Source organism: Geotrypetes seraphini, chromosome 3 (assembly GCF_902459505.1).
Source record: "Geotrypetes seraphini chromosome 3, aGeoSer1.1, whole genome shotgun sequence".
NCBI classification, from domain to species: domain Eukaryota; kingdom Metazoa; phylum Chordata; class Amphibia; order Gymnophiona; family Dermophiidae; genus Geotrypetes; species Geotrypetes seraphini.
Window position 1 is genome coordinate 77458345 of NC_047086.1, and position 12240 is coordinate 77470584.

At 39.8% G+C, this 12240-nt stretch overlaps 1 protein-coding gene across 4 annotated transcripts in view; it reads right to left on the minus strand.

The window, feature by feature from the left end:
- Positions 1–9055: 9055 nt before the first annotated feature.
- The window catches only part of FBXO25 (F-box protein 25), a 107643-nt gene continuing 104458 nt past the window's right edge, over positions 9056–12240 (minus strand). For all 4 annotated transcript variants that reach the window (XM_033938948.1, XM_033938947.1, XM_033938945.1 and 1 more), the window contains one exon: positions 9056–11818. In XM_033938948.1, coding sequence (XP_033794839.1) covers positions 11729–11818 — 90 coding nt within the window. In that variant the 3' untranslated portion in view covers positions 9056–11728. The remainder of the gene's footprint in view (positions 11819–12240) is intronic.

A 12240-nucleotide genomic window follows, 5' to 3' on the forward strand; every position in this document is an offset into this window, starting at 1 on the left:
AGATGTTTTTTTTTTTACAACAAAAAAGGCGCACAGAGACTCCGAGAAAAACAAAGAAGCCATGGTGCTAGAAAGGCACGAAAACACGGAGAGAAAAACGACAGGGCTTTCTGGCTCCGCGGAAAACTAAGAACTGAAGACCACGAGGATGGGATGCGCCCTCTAGTGAAGCAGGAAGGCACGCACATGCGTGGTGCAGCACCAGCAAACTTGAAATCTTCAATCAAGTTTGCTTGAAAAGCTGTCTGCGTCGGGGCTCCGTGGATGATGTCACCCACATGTAGAGAATATGCTGCCTGCTTGTCCTGGGATAAAGATACTTACCTGTAGCAGGTGTTCTCAAATGACAACAGGCATACATGCCCACTTCCCTCGTTGGCTTCTTAATGAAAAAATAAAAATTGTAGGCTTACATTTTACGTTCACTTAAACAATTCATCTCATGCTTGGAATTCCTTGAAGCAGTTATCTGATCTGGAGATTATGAAACGAAGACCTCTGTAGAGACTGGAGACATAGTGTGAATGAATGATTAGAACTACATCGAGTATGAAGAATTAAGTTTTTTGACTTTTTGAAGTTTTCACTGCTACGTATATTTGGACTGATGATGCTAAAAGGAAGGTTTTCATGCCGATGATTGAAAGCTTTTTAAAAAAGAGATTAGGTTCTTACCTTATTAATATCCTTTCCAGTAGATGGGGATGATATGCTGAACCTCTCTGTTCCAATGACTGACCTCTCTGTTCCAATGAGAAAAATGCAAGGCCTGAGAACTACATAAGTGTTAGTGCTGGTTGCACTCAGGTAGGTGGCTTGTTCATTTCCACCTTGTTCTCAGTTATATTGGCACTGATTTGTTACCTTTGACTTGTTGCAGATCAGAACAGAATCGGCTGGTCAGGGAGTAAGTACCTCGTTTCCCTTCTCCTCTTTCCTCTTACAGAAATTGTCAACTGCTTTGAGACAAACTGAGGAGATGGGGCACAGCCCAGAGATGCTGGAGGTGGAGCAGAGAGAAAAAGGTAGACGATTCCTTCACAAAGTAACAATTAAAAGAGAATAACACATTGGTTCAAAACTCATATACCCTTCTACTAGAAAGATTATCTAGGTAAGAACCTAATCTGCCCATTTGCAGCCATATTTTATATAAAAAGATTTCACAGCTTTCCTGGAACTCAGCATCCCTTCCTATGATCTACCAAATGATAGGAGTTGATTCCAGTTTAGACATGAAATGAGAACTCGCCTACAGACATTTTCTAAATGAAGGGGTCATTTGCAATTGTCTCTCTTCTTGTGACTGTAAGGATCATCCAGGAACATAAATTGACAATTTCTTTAACATATAACCTGGAATCATATTATGAAAGATTTTAAAGGCCCTTAAAAGATATGTCTTCCAATAGGCAACCAATGAAGAGAGGCTAATGCTGGAGATATAGTCGTGGATATCCAAATTTTTCAGCAAACTACTGCATTCTGTACACACTGCAATTGTAATAAATTCTTTTGCAAATCTACAAATACTGTAAAACATTACAATAATCCATAAGGGATAAAAAAGCATAGAATAATTGAGCAAAACCTGCTTTAGAAAAATACATTTTATACTGTTTATCCAAGGAATAAGCAGTGGATTTTCTCAAGTCCATCTTAATAATGGCTTATGGACTTTTCTTTTAGGAAGCAGTTTAAACCTTTTTTTAAACCCTACTATGCTAACTTCTTTTACCATATTCTCTGGCAACAAATTCCAGAGTTTAATTATACATCGATTGAATGAATATTTCTCCAGTTTGTTTTAAATTTACAACTCAGTAATTTTGTTGCATGCCCCCGAGTCCTTGTATTTTTGGAAAGAGTAAACAAGTAATTCACGTTGCTTCTTTGTGTTTCTAACGTACATGTTTATGTACAGCGCTGTATGTGTCTGGTAGCACTATAGAAATGATAAATAGTAGTAAACTCAGCATTTTATAGAACTCTATATCTCCCCCTCAGCTATTTTCTTCCTTTTTGAGTCAAGCAGTAAGAACACCAAAAAATAAAAAAGGGGGAAAAGCAAGCCAGGGAGAGAGACTGGAAGACCCAAAAACTCTTATTTTCATGAGGGGGAGGAAAAATTGTCCTATCCTCAGCAAAGGCGCCATGGGCCTACACTCTTAGTTTCCCACAGGCCTGAATCCAGGGGAGTGAATACTCACCCTGAAACTAATGCCCTGGGACATGAGGCTTGGGGCCAAGGAAAGGATCTCATAAGAATTGCCATACTAGTATCAAAGGTCCATCAGGCCTAGTATCCTGTTTCCAATAGAGACCAACCCAAGTCACAAGTACCTGGCAAGTTAAGGACCTGGTCCTATGCCTTAAGTAGTTCTGAGGTGGGCCAGCTTTGTTTACCTGGGCAGGTAACAGTGAGCCAACATGAAATAAAAAAATTCAGCTATTACACTTTCTCACATTGCATCAGGATTTACTAGCTAGAAAGAAAAGAAAAACTGTTAACAGATAAGGCCTGATCCAAGAGCAAGTGAGAATGTGGATTAGTAGCTATAAATTAATAAATGAAAATTGGATAATCTGGAATAAAATGATCAGAAATACAAAAAGTTTAAAAACAGGGACTTTAAGTTACCATATGGATTTGATATATGTCATGTGCTTGACGGATATAGGGAGGCAAGCTAAGACATTTTTGTGATTGATGACTACCATATCAAATGTACTCCAGATGGGAAGCTTAAGTTTCTTATAGAGTTTCTTTGTGTTAGAGTGACCAGCCTGAACTAGGCCAATCCTCAGGGAAATGTAGGCAGACAGGAGTTGGCTTTTGACCTGGTATCCACATACCAGGGGGCCCTGGGTTTACCATGACTTGAGTTTGCTAAGGACAAATCTAAACCACATGTGTATCATGGTATGAATTGATCCAAAGTTAAGTATCAGAAAGTTAGGAAAAATTACATAATAGAAATTTTCTTAGGTAGCTATAGGAATATATGTTAACAATCAATATAGATTAGGAATATAAACTAACAATACATATAGATTAGGAATATAGTTTATTTTGATTTTCATATATCTGAAATCCTGAAGAGATCCTGATAAGGCAACAGATGGTGTTTGACCTCTGACCTTGAGCAACTTTTTCTACTTCATTAGAGAGCAACTTTTTTCTACGTAGAACCTTGATGGGAGGGGTACCTGCTCCTTTCCATCTTTTCTTTGTGCAGTCTTTGTGAGACAGAGATCTCAGAATAGAAAAGAACACTGACATTTACAGGAAAGAATATATAATCTGAGGAGTTTTGTAAGTGTATTATAATATTGGTCTATGTATTTCTTCTTTTTATAAAATATGTAAGCTTAATGTGAGAATGTAACTTTTTTAGATATAAGAATGTAATTTGTGACACGCCTATATGAAGCTAGTCTTATATGGGAATAAATAATGTGAACCAATTAGACTGCAGATGGATTGTAACGAAGGAATGTCGTCATTTAGGATATATATGGACGTGTAACTGGTAAAACGTTGGAATTTTTTATGAGCAAGGCCAGCTTTTGGCTTCTGTAATAATTCTATGATGCAAATGATACTCAATTGATTTGCTAATCAATTAATTGAGTACTCTTATGATCTAATATTGATATCTAATAAAAAATAAGATTTTGGATTTTATTAAAATATTTTGCATCATTATTTTTTTTCCATTTTCATTTTACAACCCTAGAAAGCTATAAGTACGCATGTGTGCAATTATCCTGATCAAAGTTCACATAGTAACATAGTAAATGACGGCAGATAAAGACATAAGAATTGCCTCTGCCGGGTCAGACCAGGGGTCCATCGCGCCCAGCAGTCCGCTCCCGCGGCGGCCCTCCAGACCAAGGAGTAAAACAGATTTTATGCTGTTTATCCTAAAAATAAGCAGTGGATTTCCCAAATTCATCTTAGTAATAGCTTATGGACTTCGGTTTTAAGAAATTATCCAAACCTTTTTTAAACACTGTTAAGCTAACTGCTTTCACCACATTCACTGACAACGAATTCCAGAGTTTAATTACACATTGAGCAAAGACACATTTTCTCTGGTTTGTTTTAAATTTACTACTTTGTAGTTTCATTATGTGCCCCCTAGTCCTAGTATCAGAGTAAATGCCCATAAACTGATCCCTGAGAGTACCATAAGGCCAGTGGCTCAAACATAGGCCCAAGCCACACTGTGTCCCAAGGAGCCAGGCCTCAAAAGGAATCCTGCTGCACCAGTTCAACCTTAACCTTTATTAGAAGCAGATATTAGGGATGCACCACTCCTTATACTGGCCATGTCACTGAACATCAGATCCTACTTTAATGCTGCTGCTATTACAATTTTAGTTCAGACACTACTTCTGAGTATACTGGACTATTGTAATATTATATATTACAATTGTAATATTATAATATTATATATTACTATTGTAATATTATATATAAGAAAAATTTGGCTAGATTGACCCTGGTTCAGAATACAGAATGATTTATGGTTTGAGGAAGTATGACCATGTTAACCCCTATTATTGTGAACTGCATTGGCTTCCGGTAGAGGCCCAGGTGATCTTTAAGTTGGGATGCTTATAATATAAAGTTGCTTTTGGTGTTGCCCCATTATATCTTGTTGACAGATTTGTTATCGTGGCACATAAGAATAGTAGAAAATCTCATACACTATTTATGTTCCCTTCAGCTAAGGGTTGTAAAAGTAAAAAACATCATGGGCATTGTCTTTCCTACCAAGCAGCTTACTATGACACAGATTTCCGTCCATTATTGATTAGATCCACATCTTATGAACATTTGAAGACTTTTCTATTTTCAAAATTCTTGACCAATTAGATTTCTGTATATCATATTATTAACCACATTGAACTTATGGCTATGCGGTTTAGATATTTGCCATTATGTTATGTTATATTATGTTATGTTCTTTGTCACCATCTACTGGTTGGGAGCACAGTCCACACATCAGAAATGGTCTTTTAGGATATTAAAATATTTCTTTACACTATCACATCTTTACTCATATTTTTATTAAATATATAGAATCTACTACCCTGTCTCTTCCCAAAATAAAAAATGACCATGACATTATTATAATAATATGAATTAACTAAAGGACAATTTCTAAAAGAAATAATTTCAAACCAGTACAATGAAAGTATTCTGATTTAATGTGGTTAATTTCATTTAAAAGTATAAATATTTTACATTGGTGTTAATTACTTTATAAAGTAATCCACACACCACACATTTATTTTAAAGTATGAATGTTTACAACATGTAGTATCAACATAAATATTAAGACAATCAAAAAATAACAGGTTTAAATAAATCATAAAGAGCAAACAAAGAAAGCCTCACCTTGTAATCACAACAGCACATAAAAGAAAGGCAAGGGAAACGTCCTTCCAACCAAGCAAAAGTCTTTATTCCTTTGAAAAAACGGTCCCAACAAGGATCTACGTTTCGGGGTATTCAAACCCCTTCCTCAGAGGACACTACAAAACATTAAAAATATAGATGGACTGATAAGACACACTAAAAAATGAATATATAAATATACAAGGTAAGAAAAAGCTCATATATAAGATGCATACAAATATGAATTGTATTGGACAGCATATGATAAAAACATATAGATATTTGTGGCTTAAAACTAAAAAGTAAAACAATAAATGGATAAAATAGAGAAATATAAATTGCACAACCCAGGACATGGTAGCATAAAAGATATGAATGTCAACAGAAAAGTGCAAACTGGAAAGTAATTGCGACTTAAAGCGAATGAGTGGCCAAGCATATTGTATAGAGCAGTGTTTCTGAACATGCAGTATGTGAGTTGTTTGTTGGGGGTTCAAGGCACTGGCTACCGCCGAGGATATTGCCTGCCAACCGAACTCAGGGATCCCTCCCTGCCCTCCACCTGCCCAATGAAGGCGCTGCCTTCGGGGATCCCTCCTTCCTGCTCTCCACCCACACGTGGAAGTTGCTACTGGGGATTCCTCCTTCCTGCCTCCACCCGCCCGCCAAAGCCAACCCAGAGGGCTTCCCTTAAATGTCAGAGTTGGCGTCAGAGGAAAGCCTTCCAGGTCAGCAGGGGGGGAGGTCCACCAGTTACCTCCTTCTGCCTTCAGTGGCACTGATTGCAGGAACTGCGGTTTACAAGCTGCACGAAGCTGACCCGGAATCATCCTCTCTAATGTCAGAGGGAAGGCTTGTGAATCAGCCACGTGCAGCGTGTGAATCGCTGCCTGCATGTCCCTGCAACAAATGCCACTGAAGGCAGGAATGAGTGTGGCTCAAGCAAGGACATGATCTGGAATAAGGGGGGGGGGGGGGGGAGGAAGGGACACTTTGGGATATGGGAGGAGCACGATTTTGGGACAAAGGCTGTAAGGCAAACTCGGGACAAAGGAGGGAGGGAACAGAAAGGGAGAATAGTTGGGCATGAGTGTGTGAGGGAAAGAGATTGTGCATATGGGGAAAGGAAGAAATAGGAAAATTGTGCATAGAGAGGTGTGAGGTGGAGATGCATGGGGAATAGAAAGATGAGATGGAGAAATGTTGGATATGGTAGTGGAGAGAGAATAGAGGGACAGATTGAAGGGGATACAAGGGGGAGGAATGTTGGACAGTGATGGAAGGAGAGATGTGGCATGGTGCTGGAGAGGGGTGATAGGAGAAATGGGCATTGGGCTGGTGGGCAGTGGTGAAAAATGCACATAATCCAGGGGATGAGAGAGGGAGAAATGTTGGATATGGCAGTAGAGGGGGTAGGAGAGATGCCTGCATCTCTCAAGACAGATGGACAGTGTGAGAGAGAGAGGGAGACGACGTCAATAATAGAGGAGTGAGGAAGAAAAGTTGGACTCATGGAGAGACAGAGATATGTTGGTTGGGGAAGAAAATGAGGTCCAGAGAAGACATGTGCAGGAGGCAGAAAGAAAGAAAAATTGGATGTACAGTCAGAAAGAAGAGCAAACAGAGACTCATGAAATTATCTGAGAACAAAGGTAGGAAAAATGATTTTATTTTCAATTTAGTGATCGAAATGTGTCAGTTTTGAGAATGTATATCTGCTGTCTATATTTTGCACTATATTTGTTTATTTTTCTATAGTTGTTACTGAGGTGACATTGCATATTTTAAAGTCATCTGCCTTGACCTCTGAAAAAAACTCCAAATATAAATGATTAACATTTTCACTGCATACAGTATGACATTTTTTTAAATTTTGTGGTTATTATTGTGTATTAATAAGATTATATTGTGTGTGTATGAAAAATGAATGGAAGAAATTGCATTACAATTAGTACTATTATTATGGTGGTAGGACCAGGGGCAGAGCTTGGACATGAGTACTCGGTTAATATTTGTTAGACTTAGGGGGTACTTGGCTTGAAGAAGTTGAGAAACACTGGTACAGAGAGTGAAAAGATAATAATGAAACCAGTGGGGCAAATGAATAAAATGTCCAACTGCTAAAAAAAAACAAAGTCTAAGTAAAAAAAGAAAAATTGCCCAATGAGTCAATAAGGGCATCCATTTTATGATCCAAATATGTATCGGGTACAAAAGTGGAAAAGGACCCGACAAAGCCGACGGTGAGTAGAATAGAATTAAAAAGCTCCGGTTATAATCTATTTATTGTTTTACTTTTTAGTTTTAAGCCACAAATATTATATCCATGTGTTTTTATGTTATAACATACCTTATATTTGTATGCATTCATGAGTTTTTATGTTTTTACCATATGATGACCAACACAATTCATATTTGTATGTATCTTTTATACAAGTTTTTTTTCTTCCTCTGCGACGGAGTCCAACAGCCCTGAAGGAGACGACAATCACAATGAGCCCCCAGCCCCGAAGGCTGGCATCCAGGAGGCAATATATAACGGATCGCCCTGGCAGAGCGACTGCAGGTGAAGCCACCAGGTCATACTTGCTCTGGCTTCCAAAGCCAACAGCAGTTTTATCTTTAAGGCATCTCGATGGGGTGCCCAGTGAGGGAGCAAGGCCTGCTGAAGAGCTCGTGCAAGGGACCACATCCAGTATGGCCACCATGAAGCCCAGAACCTGCAAGAAGTCCCATGCTGAAGGCGCCGACTTCAACAGATCTGAAAACTGTGCTCAGAGCTCCTATCAGCGAGGCTCAGGCAGGTAAATGTGGCCCGCCGCTGTATCGAACAAAACTCTGATATCCCAGCGACTGCGTGGGTGTCAGATGGCTCTTCTTGAAGTTGACAATCCAGCCCAGGTCTTCCTGTACCTGGAGCACCTTTTCTACCGTGGAGTGCCCCTCTTCTAATGAGGGCGCTCTGATTAACCAGTCATCCAGATACAGGTGGACTTGCAACCCCATCTTCCTAAGATGAGCCACCACTACCACCATCCCTTTGGCAAACTTTGTCTTGAATCCCTGGAAGGTGTTTTTCCCTACAACAGACTCCGGGAGAGCATTCCAGCGTTCCACCACTCTCTGGGTGAAGAACTTCCTTACGTTTGTACGGAATCTATCTCCTTTCAATTTTAGAGAGTGCCCTCTCGTTCTCCCTACTTTGGAGAGGGTGAACAACCTGTCCTTATCTACTAAGTCTATTCCCTTCAGTACCTTGAATGTTTTGATCATGTCCCCTCTCAATCTCCTCTGTTCGAGGGAGAAAATGCCCAGTTTCTCTAAGCTTTCACTGTATGGCAACTCCTCCAGCCCCTTAACCATCTTAGTCGCTGTTCTCTGGACCCTTTTAAGTAGTACCATGTCCTTCATGTACGGCGACCAGTGCTGAACGCAGTACTCCAGGTGAGGGCGCACCATGGCCCGGTACAGCGGCATGATAACCTTCTCCGATCTGTTCTTGATCCCTTTCTTTATTCCTAGCATTCTGTTCACCCTTTTCGCAGCCACCGCACATTGCATGGATGGCTTCATCAACTTGTCGATCATAAATCCCAAATCTCTTTCCTGGGAGGTCTCTCCAAGTACCGCTCCGGACATCCTGTATTCATGCATGAGATTTTTTTTTACCAACATGCATCACTTTACACTTATCCACATTGAACCTCATCTGCCATGTCGATGCCCATTCCTCAAGCCTGATTATGTCACGTTGCAGATCTTTACAATCCCCCGGTGAATTTAAGTCCTCTATGAAACTAGAGGTGAAGACAAAACCCCCTGAAAATTCCCCAGAATAATAAGCTAATAAATACTACTAAAGGTCTAAGATGGCTGAGAATGCTCTGACTAAAGCTGTCAGCCTTTGCACAATCTATGCTTGCTGAAATCATCAAGCCAAGCGATACTTATGCTAAAATAAGCATGTCAAGCGAAACTTATTTCACATGGCAACTGGTACCACATCTGCTGTAGTGCCATAAGAATAGGGATGTGAACAAAAAGATGAAGATATTTCCTAACCAAGAATATAAAAATACATTATTTTTAAGATATATCTTGGAATGGGCGGAGCCTTACTGGACCCAAAAGCTCAAAATTGATAACCTGATATTGAAATGACATTTGACGGGAATAGGTAGTGATTTTAGTAAACAGGACACACATACAGTATGACACAGATAATGTTAATCAATTAATAAACTGCTAAACGTAATGACGTTTGTAAGTGACCAATAAAAACTAACAATATGATATGTACCAACGTGGCCTCAGGCTATCAAGAATTGTATAAAAGACAGCCTTTGTGATTATGTAGGGAGGGCAGACATTCAGGTATACTCAAGCGCTTGAGGCATACTATCTGTCAGCTCCATATGCTGTAAAGATTTGCTATTGTAACCTGTTATTGATTGTTAATAAAATATATATTAATTATAACAGCATATTGGGTTTCCGTGAAGTCAGTTATTGAAGGCCGTAAACAGGTGGCTTTTCAACTGTCACTAGGCAGTTTTTTTGGTTTTTTTTAGTGCGACAGGGTCACCTAAGCCACCAGGGAATCCACCCCAAAAGCTGCCCCAAAAGCTGTTGAAACTCCTGTGCCAGAGGATACATGCGGGACATAGCCCTAGCATTCCGAAAGGGATATTCTGGAGACACACTGTTCCATAACTATGAAACTCATGCACGCTGCAGAGACATGGAGAAGAAGCAGCAGAAGTAGAAGGAGCAGGCTGAGCTTCCAGGCTCAATTCCTGTAAATACTCAGCAATCAGATCAGGCAGCGACGCAAATTTAAACAAGCGTACTACAGGAAGATCACTACCAGGATCCGGCGCCCCTAAAGGATCTGCGGAACCAGCATCCAACTCCGGAACCCCCAATCCGGGCAGCACAGTACTGTCAAATAAATGATCAGTGAGGTGTGGATCCACCGTTGGAGCCCTCTGAACTGGCTGTGAAGAAGGAACAGCTAGATTAGGCGGAGACACTGATATCCCTGAGGACATACCGTTGTCCAGAGACATCGCAGAGGGGAACAGAAGAGCACCCAGTAGCCGGACCCCTGGACTGAAACTCGGACTATAAAAATCTCATGAACTCTAAGAAGGTATCTGGACCCTGGAGCATAGAGTCACTGGACATAGAAGTTGCACCTGCATTCTAGCCCTGATTAAGAGCCAAAGTCAGAACTCACGGCCACACTGCTGGAAATGCTGTCTCTAAGCTGGTCTTCAGGCTGTCAGTCAGACTCCACTGTGTGACTATACCTCCACCCCTGCAGAACACCAACTGCGCAACAGGATGGGCGGAGGTGCGAAAACGCAGCCTGAATGCTGCGGAACACTGCTGAGCCCCCTAAGCGTGCTAAACAGTCTACGCTCGACATCCCCCCCCCTGCCTTGCTTAACAGAGAGTGAGACCAAGTCAGGAACGGCCCTGATTTGCAAGGAAGACTGGCTAACAGGTACCCCGAAGGGATCGGACTGTGAATGTCTGTGAATTCTCAAGCAGGCATCGCTTCCAATTTACTTTAAACGTGAAAGAACTGCGAAAGGGGACGAAACTACGTCAAATTAAAATAATAAATTTGGGAGAGCAGAACACACACAACTGCAGCCATGCATGCAGAAGAGATAAACTGCTGGGAGGAGCTAAGCTAGCCTGTGAAGTACACTAGAGGTAGAGTGAAAAAGCTGGAATGGATCTCTTCTGCAGCCCAAGCGGGTAAAGGGAAATAACCCTATGTTCTAGAATATCTCACTTATTACACTAGAAATATTCATTTTTTAGTGTGTTTTATCAGTCCATCTATATTTTAAATGTTTTGTAGTGTACCGAGAAAGGCATTTAGATAACCCGAAACATGGATCCTTGTTGGGACTGTTTTACAAAGGAATAAAGACTTTTATTTGGTTGGAAGGACATCCCCCTTGCCTTTCTTTTATGTGCTCTTAAATAAATCACAATAATATACAATAACAATATTCATGGGCTAAGGAAAAGATTGTATTTAAAAAAAAAAAAAAATCTTCAAGTCTATCATAAAAAACAGAAAGCCCTTTACTCTTTTCTTGAAACAGGAATGTTAAAGTCAGTCTAAACGTATATAATCTTCCAAATTGGCTCCCAGTGTATCTGAAGACATGCATAAAAATATATTTCCAATCAGAATAATATATCCTAGACACTTCAGATTAATCTAAGATGTGATTATGCAAATATTGCAGAAAAACATATTGCATAAAATGCTTAAATTATTGACATAAAATGCAGCTAAAATTTGAAGAGATCGATGAAGTGTTGAGGAGAAACTGGCATAAAGCAGTTATCTGGATCACTAGCCATGCAGGGATGACCTGAATCCTAGAAGGCAAGAAAAAATCAAGTTAGTGAACAGCTGGACAAGGCTATGTACATTTGTTTTATCAGAGAAAAAACCCTCTTTTTTAGATAATTCAGGTAGCTATGAACGCCTATTATGCAAATTCTACTTTAACTGAAATTATTAGTTAATTGCAAAACAGCATTTAGTTTGGAGAAAACTCCTTTTTCTGAGCTACTTTCATTAATCAAAGAAATCAGATGCCAAGTTGGTGTTTAGGCATTGCATTGATAAAAGCATGAATAACTGACAAGTAGACTTGACAAAGGTATGCTTAAAACCGGGTACAACAATAGAAGACACATAAACTTCATTCAAAAAGGGGATAATTCTAAACTAAACTAAACTAAACCTTAAGTTTATATACCGCGTCATCTCCACGGAAGTGGAGCTCGATACGGTT